Genomic DNA, 18296 nt, shown 5'->3' on the forward strand with positions numbered 1-18296 from the left:
ATTCAATTCTTGAGATGAAATTGCATTCAATGTTGTAGCTGTCATCTGAAGGTTAACACGAGCACAATTAAAATGTATAAAAAGAATCAAGTGGTAGTAAGAACTTTACATGATAATAGGAGTATGTACATCTTGTATGGTCACAGCTCACAAGTCAATGCCAAACAAAAAGCTATCAATATTGAAGTCATATGTTCTCACTTATAGTCAGATACAGTTGTGAATTTCTTTACCTAGTTTGGTGGAGCTTTCAACAGTTGTAGTTTTTTCTAAAATTTTCGGCTGCCTAAACAATACAGATTTTCACTCAGATATTGCAAATAGGTAGCTACAGAATTTAGAATATGAACTTGAAGTTAGAAGATGAAAAACACCCTTATTTCAAATTATTAAAAACTGACTACTAACCATCTGCAATCAAGCTCTCTAAACAGAGCTTGTGTGTGTCTCATGTTCATCCATCTGTTTTGCACAAGACGGTGTCGGAATTGAAGTTACGAGTCAAACAACACGCTGTTGCCGTCCTAAGCTGACTCTATGCTACGTTTTTTTAAAGACTTTTGGGCAAAATATGGAGGAAAAATGTGTGTAAAAGCAGTGTATAATATGGTGACTCTCCTGTTCTCTTTAAGAATGTTGTTACTGACTTTTGCCAAGAAGTAGGCATGAGTGGCACATCACCTAACCAACCAATATACTGTGAGTTGTCTCCACTGCTTAATACCCAAAATCCAATCAGGTTTAGCTTTGTAATCAGCAGAGTGTTTCGTTGGACACTTAGACTGAATTATCCACTATGAGGCAGCAGCTGGTGACGCTGCTCGTCTTGATCGCGCTGCCCGCGCGCGCCGCGTCCGCGCCGGGCGCCGGCGCCGGCGGCGTCGTCGTGGCGCGGGTCACGCACGCCGACGCCGGCCGCGGCCTCGCCATGCCGGAGATCGTGCGGCGCATGGCGCACCGCGCCAGGGCGAGGCGGAGGCTGCTGTCGGCGGCGGAAGCGGCGCCGGTGCGCGCGCGGGTGCGCGCCGGGCTCGGCGCCGGCGGCGGGATCGTGACGAACGAGTACCTGGTGCACGTGTCCGTGGGCACGCCGCCGCGGCCCGTGGCGCTGACGCTCGACACGGGGAGCGATCTCGTGTGGACGCAGTGCGCGCCGTGCCTGGACTGCTTCGAGCAGGGCGCCGCCCCGGTGCTGGACCCGGCCGCGTCGTCCACCCACGCCGCGCTCCCCTGCGACGCGCCGCTGTGCCGCGCGCTCCCGTTCACGTCGTGCGGCGGGCGGAGCTGGGGCGACCGGAGCTGCGTCTACGTCTACCACTACGGCGACAGGTCGCTCACCGTCGGCCAGCTCGCCACCGACAGCTTCACCTTCGGCGGCGACGACAATGCAGGTGGCCTCGCCGCGAGGCGCGTCACGTTCGGCTGCGGCCACATCAACAAGGGCATCTTCCAGGCGAACGAGACGGGCATCGCCGGGTTCGGCCGGGGACGGTGGTCGCTGCCGTCGCAGCTCAACGTCACCAGCTTCTCCTACTGCTTCACCTCCATGTTCGACACCAAGAGCAGCAGCGTCGTCACGCTCGGCGCGGCGGCGGCCGAGCTCCTCCACACCCACCACGCGGCGCACACCGGCGACGTCAGGACCACCCGCCTCATCAAGAACCCGTCGCAGCCATCCCTCTACTTCGTCCCGCTGCGCGGCATCTCGGTGGGCGGCGCGCGGGTCGCCGTGCCGGAGTCGCGGCTCCGGTCGTCGACGATCATCGACTCCGGCGCGTCGATCACGACGCTGCCGGAGGACGTGTACGAGGCGGTGAAGGCGGAGTTCGTGTCGCAGGTCGGGCTCCCCGCCGCCGCCGCGGGATCGGCGGCGCTCGACCTGTGCTTCGCTCTGCCCGTGGCGGCGCTCTGGCGGCGCCCCGCCGTGCCGGCGCTGACGCTGCACCTCGACGGCGGCGCCGACTGGGAGCTCCCGCGGGGCAACTACGTGTTCGAGGACTACGCGGCGCGCGTGCTGTGCGTCGTGCTCGACGCGGCGGCCGGCGAGCAGGTGGTCATCGGCAACTACCAGCAGCAGAACACGCACGTCGTGTACGACCTCGAGAACGACGTGCTCTCCTTCGCGCCGGCTCGCTGCGACAAGCTCGCGGCCTCACTGTAGGCTGTAGTAGTTAGTGTGTACTGTGTAGTTAATTACTACTAATAACTTTGTAAGAAAGCAAGGAGGGTGTTTAGTAGTAGTAATTACTAATCAGGTGAAAGTGAAACCTGCCCACTGTAAAAGGATCGGAGGGAGAGTTGAATCAAGAGGGTCTCACTTTTGGTCGCAATTTGTGTCACCGTACTGAGGTTCTCTTTTCGAATGTTAGATAAGGAAAACGTAGAAATTAAAGTAGTACTCCCTCCATTTCAAAATATTTGACTCCGTTAACTTTTTAGCACATATTTGACCGTTCGTCTTATTCAAAAAAGATTTGTGAAATATGTAAAATTATATGTGTACATGAAAGTTTATTTAACAATGAATCAAATGATATAAAAAGAATGAATAATTACTTAAATTTTTTAAATAAGACGAATGGTCAAACACGTACTAAAAAGTCAACGGTGTCAAACATTTTAAAATGGAGGGAGTATGTTTTTCTAGTGGATAGTATTAGGTTCCATCGAACTAGCACCCTAGATTTTGGAAGGGAGGAGGAGCGGTGAGTTTCTCTCCTCCGGCGAAAGTGTGGTGGCACCAATGAGATTAGAGTTTAGATCTTTGTTCCGATCTAGCAGTTGGTAGCCTAGACACTATAATCATCTTACCAACTGGTACAAAACAAAATTTGTACATTCGATCATGCAATCTCCTCTCTTCTCATGGGTACCTAAGTTGACACCACTACATTCTGCCCTCTCCTAGCCATGACGTTGTTCCTCAGTTCGAGCGTGGCTTTATCGCCACCTAGCCGCCGCAACAGCCTATCTTACCCCCACGTTCGACACCATCCCCCTTAATGTACCCAACTCTGTCGCCACTGCTACAAGCAACTCCTAGGGCACCACCATTGTCGTCTCCAACAATAGAATTTCCCTACATCGCTGGCCTCGGGGATTCAAGATTAGAAAACTAGGCTTTTTCCTTTACAAGCCTCATCCCAACATATAAGAGGCTTAGATCGACTCAGTGAGATTTCTAACGCGAAAATACGATATTACTCATCAACCTCATTCGCCTTTGGCCGATACCACCTCACGGAGTGAATGGTACCTAGAAGTACCAATCAATACCCCACATTCGATCGTACCTCTCAACGACCCGCGGTAGCCTGTTGGACAATAAAAATGTTAGAGTTTAGGGTTTCGGGGAGGGAGGGGGGTTTCTCGAGTTTAGAGGGATGACCGTCGATGGCAGTCAAGCCAGCAATGGGCGCCGGTGACATGGAACACCGCCAAAGCCATGGTGATGGAGGTTGGTGGTGGATTGGGACAAAGGAGGCCACGTGGTTGTCACCAGAAACACCCTCGACGCTCACCGCCAGAGAAGGAAAATATGGTATATTTGAAAATAGCGTTGTCGCCCGGCTTGAGAAAGAGGATAGAGGGAAGGAAAAGAGGTCGATCGGGTGGGGTTTGCCAGGGTGTTGGTGAGCCAGGGGATAGCACGGGGCTAGGGAAGAGGCAATGTGAGCGAACTAGATCTGCCCGAGCACCTAGTTGGGAGAAAAAGAAACAGAGGGAGAAGGCGTTACTGTTTGTACACGAATCTCGATGCAATCTTCACTGTAATAAACATTGACTGAAATTTGCGGTATTTTAGGTGATTGAAATTTGTGGTATTTTCAGGTGACTGAAAAATTAGATGGCCCCTTTTCTAATATTGTAGGAATGAAAAACACATGGAGAAAAACAAAGCCCGTTGGGCCATGGGAAGACATAAAGAAAAGGAATGGAAATCTTTCAAGAGGTATAAAATTGGACCATACGAATGCAATTTTATGGAATTTTTTAACTGTATTGTCCTTTGAACCAAAGTGTTCCATAGAAAAAAAATCATTAGGAAGTTGAGTCCTCCAAAAATTCTATACCAATCCACTACTCTAAAGGGGCCATCTTGTCTGGAGAACTAAGCGTAGCTCAGGTGGTTTATTTCCACCCGGGTTTGAATCGAAAATTCGACATGATTCTCATTTGGGGATTTATTGACCCATTTCTTCTTAATTTAAACATAAACAATTCTTCCTGCTTATTCTTGTTTTGCCGAAGAAAACATTGCCTAGTTTGACCACATCTCGTACCTCTTGCACTTCAGGCAAAGATTCTCTATTTTATCTGACCCTACATGCTATCAAGTAGTAGTATCAACTTAAAAGTTTTAGCAGTCTTCTTTTGTCAACTAAACCTTAGGTAAGTTAGGAACAAACTTGAACCATACTAGCAACATTGATGTACCAACCAAGCAACCTCTCTAGTATTCTCATATTGGTGTGATATGCCATTGTGCACCAGTTAACACTCATCTGCCGTTACAACACATAGGTACAGATTTTCAACGGTGATGGCCTTCTTTCAGGTCCATCAGGTGCACTGTCACATAAGTAATTAATTCTGAAGGCTCATGACATTTTCAGGTGTCAGAGGTTGGTGGGTGAATATGCTGTTCATTTCACTATCTTTGTTGGTAGGTGAATGTGATATCTATGATGCATAAAAGACACTAGTAAAAACTTGTGAACGAACTCTTGTACACCGACATGATTCGCTTGAATATACATGATGATTGCGAGTTCACACTCTTCTATGACATTTGGATCATAATCTACAAAGTTCAGAGATGTTGACATGGCTTTGTAATGTTTGAAAAAAAAAAAGGCAAGGCAACCATGAATCGTGGAATCTACATCTGTAAGTAGTTAAGAGAAGGTGTCAAGCTGTCATAACAGACGAACAGTACCATTCACAAGACATGGAATCAACACATACAACTTAGAGATAGCACCATTAAAAATCGAAAGTGACAAGCTTGACATTTGGGGTAAACGTTGTAGGCGATTGTTTCAGAGTTTGAGACATCGACATAATTTCAACCCTGCGATATGAAATCTGATCAAAGATCCCATCAGTACCCTGCAATACTAACCAGGATAATTTAAATCTTAAAACTCCGTTAGCTCCATCCTCTCTTCCAAATTGCGTTGTATGGTTATCTGTTGGCACACTTCGCGGTCATTCACAATGAATTTTGACAATATAATATGAGAAAAATTCCCTATGTGCTCCGTGTTCGCTCAATCCCTTATGTGCACTTGAATTTTGCCTCATCTCTTATATGCTCCCGAGTATTTATTTTGATCTCCTCTATACCCATTTCGTTAATTGACCATGAGTTGACCTAAATGTTTTTCAAATTGACTGTATTGCCCCTTTGCACATAAGTATAGAAAAGAGACACTATGGTCATTTTAAAAAAATCTAACGGGCAACTAACTTAATGGGGACTGAGAAAGTGAGAAGATCAACATGAAAACTCAAGGCATGTACGAGATGGGGTAAAATTTAAAGGTATAGAACGGATTGTGGAAATTTTCAGAGGAATGTAAGGAATTTTCTCTAGTAATATATTTTGGGATGTATGCACCCGTGAGTGATTGCATTATGATTGTTTTGATCGATGTATTATTCCGTTATGCATTTTGGGTCTAGAAAAAAAATGTGCTTTTAACCTTGCCAAAATTTTCCTGTCTTGATACTTATCATTGGTATCTATTCCGTAAATCAAAATTTTATACTATTCGAATATTTCTTGATTAAAAACCAATAACCAGCTGATTATCACCAGTTTTATGGGGGATTCTGATATTTTTGGCAAAACTAACACTGGCTAATGGAATTCGGTTCATGGTCCAACTCAACCAAGAAAAAACTGATTATGCCAAAACAATAGTCATTCATTTTTGGTTTGTAGTAAAAAAATCGATATTACCAAGGTATTTAGCTTTAGTTGAATTGAGCTCACAACTTTATTAGCAAAACAACAAAATCCTTGATATTTGCCAAAATTTTGACAATAACCAAATCTTACCTTTGCCAAAATTTTGGTAAGGAGAAAAATAACAAACCAAACAAGCCCCATATAATCACTTAATATCAGGTTATCGAACTCTCAATTCTGTGATTTTATGATCTTAATTGGGCCTGATTCAATGAAGATTCTACTAGGTAGAATGTACTCATGATTTTACAATCTTTATGTATATAATTCCATAAAATTGCGATCCTAAGAGATCCGATTTCAGTTCAGGATCACGATTTTAACCTCCGCTTTTAATCAACCGCGCTATTCTCGAGCATACCACCATCCTATATCGTAGAAGAAAGCTGAAGCAGCATAAACAAGAAGTTGCTCTTTCAAAAACTCTGGCATGGATTCATTACAAGTCACAACAAATGAAGCCATACATCAACGCAACAGGTAATCGTCATAGCACATTTGAACCTACATGTGCTTAATTCACTCATGTTCTGGTTAGCTACTGGGAAACTGTCAGCTACAGATGTCAGCCTAACAAGACTTTCCTCGCTTCTCTTTAATCATCCACTAATGGCAATTGCTTGTTTTCTTTTACAGAACTAAACTAACAATTGTACAAAGCATATCTCACAGATTAGCATCTAGTAGCTAAATCAGTGGATGAATTCTGCCATGTCACCCCTCGTCTGAGTGATGTGAGCTTGAGCCTTGAGGGGTCAAATACTCGAATATTCTGGTCGGAAGCTCAAGTCACACTTTGAAGAACTCCCATCTGCGCCGTTTGTAAATTTACAACCTTGGCCGACCGTGCCCCTATGGCAATATCATGGTTACACTGGCCAGCTCCGCTGGCTGCATGTGCTTTCCACATGGAGAATGCTTCAAACACTCTGGCTATCCACGAAGGAGCCACCTTGGTTGGCTTCTATCCACCAGGTCCTTCTACATTCTGACTCAATTGCCTCTTTTTGGACAAGGCGCTACGTCGAGTATAGACGATACTCTTTGGAGGGCGTTGGTTCTGCAATTGAACTTGGTCAGATGTCATAGCAAGTTGCTTGCTAAATGCATCTTTATACAGAACATCGGCAAATCAAAAGGGATAAAAGAATGTAAAACCTTCAGATTATACAAACCTTTTTATCCGATGATTTTGTCTCACCCTCTTCTGATATCTGCATGGCAGTAGCTGGTTTCTTCGGAAGATTCTTATCAGCAAGTGATTCCCGGTCATCCAGCTTCTGCTTGTACGATATTGACGATGTTGAACTGTCAGCTGTGTTCCTATCAGCATCGCTGTTATTGAGAGAAAACCTAACAGTAGGTTTCCTGGAAATAATACTGTCAACCGCGACATCATCTGTTCTTTGCATTAACCCACTATATGAGTTATTGACAGAAGTTGTTGCAGATTCTGAACTTGCTCCAGGTCCAGATCCACAATATGAAGTCCGGGTTGAATAGGCAATAGAATTCCTTCTTGCAGCAAGTGTATCATGTCCACATACAACCAAGTCTTTCTGGTGTATCAAGAAACAAAAGATCAAATGTAAAAAGTGATTAACGTGAATTGGTTACTTTGTAATGGCATGTCTCTAAGTTTACTCTAGAAAAATCTAGGCAGCAGCATGGTTAGCAATATTATTTTTTGTTTAAAAAAATAATTCTGAGAAAATAAACAAGTAATTCTGATAAAATAAAGTAATTCTGGATAAGATGATAATATTGCTTGGCAAAGTTCAGTTTCCAGGGAAACAGAGAGGATAAAGGATAAACATAATTGACAGTTAAATGTACCTTCAACTTTTCTCTTTTCACAACTCTCTCACAAATAAGGCGTAATACTTCCAAATCAACCTGAAAAAAAAAAGGCAAATATTGTGTTAATAGAACACAGATTTCACTCTAAGGGGTTCATCAATTGTGACACAGAAAGTAGAAAGATTTCTGTTTGACCACACAATTTTATGTAAGTGATATATGCAATTACTTGCATCTGTCATCGTTATAACATGGATCTCGCACGAATGCTACCAGTATAGAAAACTAGAAATGAACTAGGAACTTCATTAACTGCAAAGTGCGATCCTTACCCTCATCTGTTTCATGTTCTTGACCTCCTCAGGTCCATGTAATTGTAGTAAGTCAGCCTGTTCAAGTTTTGAAAGAGAGTACAAACTTAAGAATATGTACAGCAATAGAAAATTCAACAGTTGTGTCTATTTCCCATTGTATTAGCAAATAGAAATACAGTTTGCCACGTATTGCGTGGAGCTAGAAACACCATATACCCTCTTAAAAAAATTAAAACAATCATTAGCTCCTTACCTTTCTTTGCTCAATGCCATGCTTGCCACAATATGCTTTATGTTCCAACGTACTACCAATTGTTTTTGTATCCATGTAAAAACCAGCATCTCTAGCGCACGTAGGATGAAAAGTAATTTGACAGTCCACAGTACTGCACTGTATGGTTGAAAGAGAAAAATAGCAAGACTGGATTAATTTCTGTTTTCAATATACATTGACAGGTAAAAAGAGTAACTTAGAAGTTCAAACTTCAAACCTTCAAGCATGAGCCAACATTGCGGTGGCAGATAGTGCATGTATCCTTATCCTTGGGAAGGCTCTCCTTTAATGGATTGAATAGTCAGAATACTATAGTAAGATGATTAACAATAACATATATTGAAGATAACTTTCGGTTAAAGAATTATAAAGAACACCGAAATGAAAATGCATTTAGGGTACTGGAAAGAGATTAGTACCATCCCATCTACTGCATTATATTGTCCCCTTGTGAACGTGCTCTCCAACAACCACTACAGAAATGTGGACGTTTAAGAATGTAGATAAGCTAAAGCAGCAATATAAAAACAAATATACCAATTAAAGTAACCTCAGCACAAAAGGCATGAATACATCGCCCCTTTATTGTTTTTCTAAAAGCACCAGATGTTCCATGGCACAAATCGCACTGCGCCAAGCATGGTTTTGAACCGTCGCAATCTGATTGACTGCCAGCGACAACATCTGATGGCATCTCTTGGCAAAGTTCACACTTCCAGGGACCTGTGGGATTCGTCACACTCCGGTAGCAATCCAAATGCACAGCAGCCTGATAAACATGGGGGAGTTAACAATTTGTTGAAGTGCAGAAACGGGGGAAAACTGAAATACAAAGCACCTTGCAGCTGGAGCAGACAAATATCCGGTTCAGTACAGTCTCAGATCGCATGCAGATATCACAGGGAAGAGCATTTTTCTTGGAAAACTTTGCCAGATCAAAACTGCCAATATTAGCATCCGCAGAGACTTTACTGTTTGGTGACGAATCATTTGCTTGTTGCACAGAAATCAACTGGCTAACTCTTGAAGATCCAGTATTGAATTTTGGGATACTCTGCCAACAAAGAGAAGACAAAAATGAGTATACATAATGCATAATCAACTTAAGGAGCACAAGCACGGTATAAACCTCTTGTTTGGGACTATGAACCTCTTGCTTGGCAGGCACTGCAACAGGAACAGACTGCAAACAAACAAAAAGCTAAAAATGAATATGCATAATAGAATAAACACACAATTAATTGAACAAGCACAGGCATAGTGTTAACCTCTTGTTTGGCAGATAGTACATCACATTCTGCCACTTTTCTAACTGGTGCATTTCGTGAGGTAGGTAAAATACAAGGTGCAGCTGCAGCCATGATAGCCTGAGCTTCCTTGTGTCTCCTCTCAGTGTTCCCACGTTTCTTGGCTTCCCTTAAGTCACGGAGGAACTGGTTTGCAATGATATGGTCCCATTTTCTCTTATTGAAAGAATCCAAGTCATGAGAAAGACTCTGGACAATCTTCAGTACTAAATCTTCTGCAAAATATAAGTAGGACTAAAGCATTGATTCAGAAGCGAGAGAAAATCAACTAGATAGTTCATTTTGCAGCAGAAGGGCCATTGGAATAAATAAGACAGCAATCGAAAAGATTTGGTAAAAACGAAATGGAAAGAATGTACCCTTACCATATCTCTGCTTTGCACCACCAACATCATCTAGTAGCCTGGATTGTAAATGAAGTAGTTCTCCTTCTATTTCATCATGGGGTGAATGCTCCAGAATACCTGATGATTTTGCTTTAGAAACTTGATCTGCTACAGCTATGTCTGCTAGCTGTTCAAGTTTTGTTGACGAGCTACCAGCAATTCGATCATGTGGATCACAGGTTGATTGCTCTACTCCAGTGGGCAAGAAAGAGTAAATTTCAACGTGCAAATATAAATGGTACAATATAATTGATAGAGGTGCTAAAAGGAATACCATGACAATGTATTGGATGCTTGTTTTGCTTAAAAATATGGTCCCACAAAATCCGCAACTTTCTCTCTATGAATGGATGAACATAACATCGGGAACCATCCTGGCTGCAAGGACAAACATGGGATTTGACTGATCAAATTATGTTGTTCAGAGAGGGAGAGACTAAAGAAAAAATATTTTGAACCATACTTGAGAAAGCATTTGCCAGAAATGCAATCTTCACCACAATTGTGGAAACCATTTTCTACTGAATCAGCCCAGTCTTTGTTAGTATTATCGCCCTCTGGACAGCAATGATCAAACGAAGAGATGCCTTCCTCCAGTTCTGAGCAAATTTGTGTATCAGTTAAGCTCTTACTCTCACCTGTAAACACAGTACCTGTCCGTAATACCGGAAGAATCAGAGTCCAGAGCAAGAAATGAAGTTATAACAGAAAAACGATAAATTATTTACTACTACCTCCATCCCAAAATATAAAAAGTTTTAGGCTTGGACATGGGTATTAAGAATGTAGGTGGAATTAAATGGGAGAAGGTTGTAATTGGTTGAAGAGAAAGTAGGTGGGAAATTTGAATGGTGAAAGGTTGTGATTGGTTGAGAAGAGAATGTAAGTGGAGAAGTTATATTTAGGGACAAATTTTGAATGCTAAAAGTTGTTATATTTTGGGACATAAGGAGTAAGAAATAACAGCACCGCTTTTTATGCTGAGATGTCAAAATGTTCTTCTCTCAAGCTGAATGCCATGCATACAATTTGTCTAATGTTAGTTAGCACATCTGATGTATATAGTTGGCACACCATACTGATTGCAAATCATGAATAGAAAAGATCAAAGAAAAGCAAACAAAATTGCATCTTAGCAATTAGCATCAACTAAGGTGAACGAGGAACAAGAAAATTTTCTCCTATTAAAATTTTATCAGTATCATGTACTAATACCACAAGATTTTCTTGGTACCACAGCAAGGCAACAATCATCCGAAAAGTAGTGGTACCGACAATGTTATTTTCTGGAAAAAAAAAACTGCCCTCGTCCATGCCCACTGCCACTGCCACACGCCTAATCAGTACCACGACTGCACCAAGGCCATGCTGCTGGACCACTTCCTTGTCACCCTACACCAGTTTGAGCTTGACAGATACTGGACTTCTCAGGCTCAGGTCAAGCAGAACAGATGATCGGGGGAAATTTTGTGTATGTTCCGTTCATCCCTTGTCAATGTTTCTGGTATTTTGGGGGAAAAGAAAAAGGCCACCGCGCGGTGGTTCTGAGTGGAGGCAGGAGAATCTTGTATTCAGGTGAAATTTCTTGAAGAGATATGCATTTCAACTACCAAACCTTTCGTACAATATGTTCCCCAAATAAACATTAAAAAAGAGCACATAATTGCCACAGCAATCATACTATTCTCATGAATAATCCCTTCATTCTGACAGTGGACCAGAGAAAAGCCGCTGGGTTTTAAATTAACAAGTAGGCCAGTAGCAAACAAACATCTGTAACCATACTTTTCACACTGATAGTAGTTATACACACAAATGTATCTAATATGTTACCTTGTAGTGCCAAAGAACCCTCTTTAGAACACTTCTCTTGAACAGAAGGTACACGAATGGTGTTTTGCAGTAACTTGATTATTTTCAACTTCAGACCAGGGGAGAAGGTCGATGTTTCAGGCTGCCAAAAGATAGTTTTGTTAAGAGGGAAAAAAAAAAGAACTATGATGTAATGCACAATACTGTGCCATTCTGAACACACTGTATGTAATTTACAAAGATACAAATATTTTTACTAGTTCTTTCTGAATCTTCTCTAGTTGCATGTGCAAAAGAAAATTGCCGACTATTCTGAAGTTTGTTAATACACTCCACCTAAGTCAAATTTATAACATACAACTTTATCCACCATTACACTTACGTTTATATTAAATGACTATGCTTGGCGTTAGACGTAAAAAACAAAAGGAAATATAACCGTGCAAAGAATAATATAACATTTTTTTACAGAACCATGTATGTAGGGAAGCTCAATATTGCTAATGCAAAACAAAAAATGAATCTAGCTAGCAAGTGTTAAGGCCAAGTCAAGTGTAGATATGTACCACAAGTCCGCAACACCTAGTACACATCCACATGCAACATAGATAGAACATTTTATGAAATAATTGAAGCTTGTGTTCCAATTACCACGAGAGCAGCTTCCAAAGATTCTGAAGACACACCCAATTCTGATTCTATATCACCAACATTAACCATTCCTTGGTCAATTAGCTGCGTAGTTAACACAAACATAAAACCATTTAAGTACTACGCATATGCATCCTAGTTTGGCTTTGTAAGATTAGCAGGTACCTTTCTAAGAGCTGTAGAGACATCACCCGAGTTGCTCACAAGACACCTATCTCCTATAGGTCGATCAACAGCCATATCTGTTATTTGGGTTTCTTGACTTTCCACACTCCTAGCAGTAGATGGCGATGTGGCTAATTCTGTTGTCTGTTTGAGGCTAGACGAACAAGAGCTAGCAATCGTGCTGCTGGTAAATTTGTCCTTGTTATTGCGTGTCAATCTCAGTTGTTGAATCTTCTGAGTGGCAAGGCTTGCATCATCAAGCTCGATTTGTGAGGTATCCTCTTCAGCACATATTCTGTCATTCTGTATTGAGATAGTTTCTTGGACTGTCGAATGCTTCAAGCAAAATGCCCTCATCTCAACCTACATGTCATAAATAAGAAAACTAACACCCAAAAAAAAAACTATCTAATGTAAACAGCATTTACAAGAAGAAAATGGTCTAACATTGGTGTTCCCAGTTTTGCCCCATATCTCCATCTGATGCTTTGACTCTCTTGCACATATAGGATGAAAGCAGGCTCGGCATGCTCCTGAATAACACATAAAGTTAGTATCCTAAAAAATCATATATTATAAAGCGACAAATAGTATTGCCTGCACCTGGTTTATGAAATAACAATCAGTAGCAAAACAATAAATTGAGGAGAGAGAGTAATAGTAACTTAATGTAACAAATTCCCATTATCTGCCAGCAAAAGGAGTAATAATTTGGGATATGGCCCACCTGTTGCTCAATTCTGGGAATTTCATCCGAAAAATCATTTGAATAATTAAGAAAAGGATATTCACTTGTTGAAATGTTATCAGACCTTTGTGAGTTTGCATAAAAGGCAAATCTGGATATAATGATATCCAGCAAGAACAACACGTATCTTTGTGCAGTTACTAATTTACTATTTCACAACTTCCATAGCACAGCTAACAAACAGACTGAAAATACACCTAGTAAATTAAGTATCTTTGTGCAGTGCATTCATTGGTATGGCTCCCTTAACCACCACCTAGAAGAAATAGGAACATCACATCAAGTGCATAGATGCAACAACCTGATCAATTTTCTCAAGGCAATATCAAGTTTTTTCAATAAAATGTCCACAAAATTAATTAATTTATATTGCTCTTTTTTACATGAATACATAAAATTTCCTCAAGAAGCACTATAGATAGAGGGTCTATTTTATTGGTGATTTCTAATGACAGGAATCTATAACCATAAGATCAAAGCCTCATAATAAGTTTATTGATCAGACCAAGCTGGAGAATGCTACAACTGATTTGACATGCAAACTTAAATAATGGAGTAACCACCATATGACATCATAGAGAACTTAACTATCGGTACACTATGCATGCCCTCAAATTTGTTGTTCATATACATAAGATTCTTATCATAATAGTAACCCATGCATCGTTCTTCCTAAGTGTTTTGTGGTCTTTCTAATTATTTATGCTGTTAAGGTATCCAACTATTACAATACAGTTGTGTCATGAAAATACATACCATGGCTACATCGAATGCATGCACCATGCATAACCTTGCAAAGACTGCACACCAATTTTGTCCGGTTCTCTTGGATATCTCCTACATTGGTGACTGGTTCCATTGAATTCAAGTCCTCTACAACAACCTCTGGTGTCCAGAGACTACAAAACAAGTGTACAAATTTTAGGTTGCCTCCATCTGCAATTTGACCGGAATCCCTTTTTACAGGCTTCAGAGCACCTTTCTCCTTTGGACAAAGAACACAAGGCATTAAGACAGTTCTTCCTGCATCACTCCGTGTCTGCCTCCGTGCCGATCTGATACTCTTACACCAGGCACACAGCCAAGATTGATCTGGCACAACATGCACGCCATAACATTTCTGGTGCACTGACACCTTACAGCTACTGCAATGTAGCATCCTATTGGAGGACGTACCACACTCTCCCAAACAACATACATCACAGGTTGTACCAGCCTCACCTTCCAAGGGAGGCAGCTGCACAAGCCGCTCTAGCCCAGCATCTGCACCCAACAACTTCCTCTTCTTGTTTGGGCGCTCTGAAGTGAGCACAAATCGGTCTCTTGCACCCAGGAGCCAGTTCAATGAAACATCTGACTCCTCTGTGTCCGGTGGCAAAGCAATGGCATCACTCCTACCATGATCTTGTTCAATTTCCATCGGCTGCTCTTCCTGCAAAACCACCTCCTGCATATCCTGCTCCCCGTGCTCATCATTAGCCCCATTGTTGATGACCGGATCCATATTACCCCCAACAAAATCTGAGCTCCCATGCGAATCTTGCTTGCTACGGACGATGCTACTCTCCAACTCATCGCTGTCTTTGCCCAAATTTGAGTTCAGATGCGAGCTTTCATCTTCCACAACCACACAAGAAGGATCATAATTCTCCCCAAACTCCTTCCCACTACCGACGAAAGGTACAAGAAAGCACGGATCGAGCGGTCCGTTGAACCCGAGCAATGGCGCCTGCATTAAAGCCTCGAAATCATCCCAGTTAATCTCCCGGAAATACGGCTCCATCAGGTCCCAGAATTCCTTCGACCCGGAACTCGGTTTCGGCTGCTGCTCTACTGCAGCAGCTGCTGCAGCCGCCGCCGCTTCTGGCTGCTGAGCCTTCTTGTGCTTCTTCCGGACGTCCCCCACCGCGGCCCATCTGGCGACCCGGGCGGGGAGCAGCGCGTCCCGGCCGACCGCCTCGTCGCCGTCGAACGGCGAGCGCAGCGCCAGGGCCTTCCTGGCCTGCTCGTAGGGGGCGACACCGCATCCGCCGCCGCCCGCCTCCTGGGAGGCCCCGGCGCGGCCGCTCCCCTCATCGTCGCCGGGGCCCCTCGAGGAGGAGGCGGCGTCGGCGTCCGCGGGCGGCGGCGGCGGCGGCGGCGGTGCTCTCCGGCGCGGCGCCACGGCGGTCGGGGTCGGAAAACCTCCCGGGGGCGGTGGGGAGGGGCTAGGGTTTCTCCACTCTGGCCGTCGCGATTTTTTTGGGAGTTCAGATCCGCGAGCGTGAGGGGGAGAGAGAAAGACAGATGCGTCTGCAAAGAGAAGGCGAGAGAAAAGGAAATGGAGGAAGAAAAAAAAAATCGAAGCGCCCCGTTTGTGTGTGTAGTGGGCTGGGCCTCGTGAAAGGCGCCTTTTCCACAGCGAAAACGGCTACGCGAACCCCGCCTACTCCCGCTCCGTCACCCACTGTCGCGTGGGGCCCACGGTGTCAGTCACGGGGCCCCGCGTGGTCGTAGCAGCTTTTTCCGCGTTGCGATCCGAGCCCCGCATGGCTGACAGGTGGAGCCGCTTGGGGGGGCTACGTGTCGGTGGGGCTAGCGATCAGTTACCGACTTGGCGGGGTGGGAGGCGGGTGGACGCGTGGTGGCCATTGCGGGGGAGGTGGGCCCACCGGGGTGGCGGTAGTGGGCGGGAGTAGTCACGGTACACGTACTCCGAAGACGGTTGGGCCCTCCCTTTCACGTGGTCGTAGGGTCGATGACAGGTGGGGCCCAGGGGCTCCTTCTTTATGGGAGGGGGTGGTCGCTCGGTCGCTGGCTGACGACTGCACGGTGGAGAGGTTTTGGTTTGAGTTTGACGGGATCGTGCCGCGTACTTTTTTGACACCGGATAGATAGGCCCATGGGCTTGGATAGGTCGACAGCCTTCACCTGATGGGCCTTCTCTGTTATTTATGGCCCATCTGTTCGTTTGGTCTACTGCTAGCAAGTTGAAAGTCTGTTATTTTCCTCTTTTCAAAGGCAGTGTTTAGTTCCAAACTTTTTTTTCAAACTTCCAACTTTTCTATCACATGAAAACTTTCCTACACATATAAACTTCAAACTTTTCCATCACATCGTTTCAATTTTAATCAAACTTCCAAATTTAACGTGAACTAAACACACCCAAAATATAAAGAAGGTTCGTCTTTTTCACCAACCATTCATAATATAGCAATCTAGTTTTGAATTTAAATCAATTTAATATTATAAATATGGACAAAAGCTAAGTTGTTATATTCTGAGACAGATATAGTATATAATTGTCACTAACTACGTTGTCGAGAAAAGTTGGACCGATAATTTGGTCTACTGTCCATGTTCTGAAATACTAGCATTTCTATATCATTGAGCAAAAACTAAGGTAGACGGAATTTAAAATTTGAAATTTAAAGTTACTTATATTTCCTTCCTAGGCATCTTACGCTGAAAATTAATATATTTGCGTGTGTGGAATTAGTGTGCTCCAGAAATGCTTATATAGTGAGACAAATTTTCAAATCCAATAAATACTTGTATTTTAAAACTGAGGGGGTAGTATATTGTTTTGTGCTCATTCATATCTACTTGGTACTGTATATAATTCGAAGTATATTGTTTGCTTAAATGGTTTATTTTGCTGCATACATAGCACAGAGCCACAGATACGCCATACATCACCCTACGAGGCTACGAGCGGCGTGTGTTGGACGTGGTCGCCTTGAAGGCCACGTCCATCGCGGCGGTGGCCGCGGACAGCGCGTCGGCGTCGCCGGACGACCCACGGTACTTGCCGACGGCGGCGTCCATGACGTCGTCGAGGTGGCCCCGCGCGGCCTCCACGGCCGCCTCGGTGCCGCGAGCCGCCGCCTCGTGCTCCTCCTCGGCCGCCGCCAGCGCCGCGCGCGCCTCGCCGCCGAACAGCGCGAGGACGCCGTCGAGCCGCGCCGGGTCGAAGCCGCGGCTTCCGTCCACGGCCATGTCGGCGAGCGCGCACAGCTGCTCGAACAGCGCGTCCATATATGCGCTCGAATGCTCGATCGATCGGTGACTTTCGGTGCTCGTCCCGTGCCAAGCCGGACATCTAGTTTTATATGCAGTGGATACGTAGTTTGATCGAGCATATGTTCTACTCTTGTTGAAGAGGAGATTCGATCGAGCTCGAGCAGCGTTGGAGACTTGGATAGTTCGTTGCTGCGGCGGCTTTCGGCGGTTGCTTTTTTCTCATGTGAGATGCGCCACTGGATAACTTAAGGTATCTCGATCGCAGATTCGCAGTATATTGTACAAGCATATATACAGTGAGGTTGTAGCTAACTACAGTATCCATGCATATGTAGAAAACACTATTCATGCTGATGATTAGCCATGATATTGCGTGTTGATTAGTTTTTCATGCTGTAATATCTCGGAATCGCAGAGTTGCAGGATTTTCTTACTATCTGGTTTGGTTACTGCCAGCAAGACGTTTTGTGTATGTTGCTAATAGGGTGCATTTTTTATATAGAGTAATGTTCACAGTAATGTCCCATTTTCTTTTCATGCCAACTATGCCGGACCGAAAGCACGAACGATAAATTACTCCGTATAGTACTATAGTCATTACAATTGACTTAAACCGTTCATCTTATTTAAAAAATTAGTGCAAAACAACGGAGACGATCGAGCAAGGTGATGTGGGATAGGGACGAGGCTCTGAACCATGTTGTCGGCGACCACATGACAACGACGGTGGCAATACAGGACAGGCAATGCGGGACAGGGAGGAAGCATAGGGCATTGGACCTAGTCACCGGCTAGGACTGGATGCTAACTCAGCTGGTCAAGACCGCCTACTCATGCTTGTTCGCCCACATCTTCCCTAT

The 18296-nt window shown here is 43.9% G+C and overlaps 3 protein-coding genes across 3 annotated transcripts; 1 reads left to right on the plus strand and 2 right to left on the minus strand.

Annotated features, from left to right (window-relative positions):
- The first annotated feature begins 683 nt into the window (after nucleotides 1-683).
- Nucleotides 684-2330, plus strand: LOC127776370 (aspartic proteinase nepenthesin-1-like). Its single transcript, XM_052302728.1, has one exon. It carries the CDS (start codon nucleotides 797-799, stop codon nucleotides 2159-2161), a length of 1365 nt encoding a protein of 454 aa, XP_052158688.1. The 5' UTR covers nucleotides 684-796; the 3' UTR covers nucleotides 2162-2330.
- Nucleotides 2331-6374: 4044 nt separating this feature from the next.
- Nucleotides 6375-15728, minus strand: LOC127776038 (uncharacterized). The gene is made up of 19 exons (XM_052302354.1): nucleotides 14191-15728; nucleotides 13134-13219; nucleotides 12687-13049; nucleotides 12522-12605; nucleotides 11892-12012; nucleotides 10522-10711; nucleotides 10333-10436; nucleotides 10038-10247; nucleotides 9634-9887; nucleotides 9495-9548; nucleotides 9204-9419; nucleotides 8916-9134; nucleotides 8785-8838; nucleotides 8583-8648; nucleotides 8345-8482; nucleotides 8110-8166; nucleotides 7814-7873; nucleotides 7153-7536; nucleotides 6375-7037 (listed from the first exon to the last, which is right to left on the minus strand). The coding sequence occupies exons 1-19, from the start codon at nucleotides 15215-15217 to the stop codon at nucleotides 6942-6944; spliced, it is 3783 nt and encodes a 1260-aa protein (XP_052158314.1). The 5' UTR covers nucleotides 15218-15728; the 3' UTR covers nucleotides 6375-6941.
- Nucleotides 15729-16963: 1235 nt separating this feature from the next.
- LOC127775466 (uncharacterized) lies at nucleotides 16964-17451 on the minus strand. Its single transcript, XM_052301713.1, has one exon. It carries the CDS (start codon nucleotides 17449-17451, stop codon nucleotides 17122-17124), a length of 330 nt encoding a protein of 109 aa, XP_052157673.1. The 3' UTR covers nucleotides 16964-17121.
- Between the last annotated feature and the right edge of the window lie 845 nt (nucleotides 17452-18296).

The sequence above is a fragment of the Oryza glaberrima genome, chromosome 6, assembly GCF_000147395.1.
Source record: "Oryza glaberrima chromosome 6, OglaRS2, whole genome shotgun sequence".
NCBI lineage: Eukaryota > Viridiplantae > Streptophyta > Magnoliopsida > Poales > Poaceae > Oryza > Oryza glaberrima.

What these genes read in the sequence shown, in the direction of transcription:
- LOC127775466 (XM_052301713.1), bottom strand. Translation starts at nt 17,451, where the DNA reads ATGGACGCGCTGTTCGAGCAGCTGTGCGCGCTCGCCGACATGGCCGTG.
- LOC127776370 (XM_052302728.1), top strand. Translation starts at nt 797, where the DNA reads ATGAGGCAGCAGCTGGTGACGCTGCTCGTCTTGATCGCGCTGCCCGCG.
- LOC127776038 (XM_052302354.1), bottom strand. Translation starts at nt 15,217, where the DNA reads ATGGAGCCGTATTTCCGGGAGATTAACTGGGATGATTTCGAGGCTTTA. An exon ending in CTTTGGAAGCTGCTCTCGTG is followed by an intron (nt 12,013 to 12,521) that starts GTAATTGGAACA and finishes ATCTTTTGGCAG; the next exon opens with CCTGAAACATCGACCTTCTC. An exon ending in GGGTTCTTTGGCACTACAAG is followed by an intron (nt 10,712 to 11,891) that starts GTAACATATTAG and finishes TATTACGGACAG; the next exon opens with GTACTGTGTTTACAGGTGAG.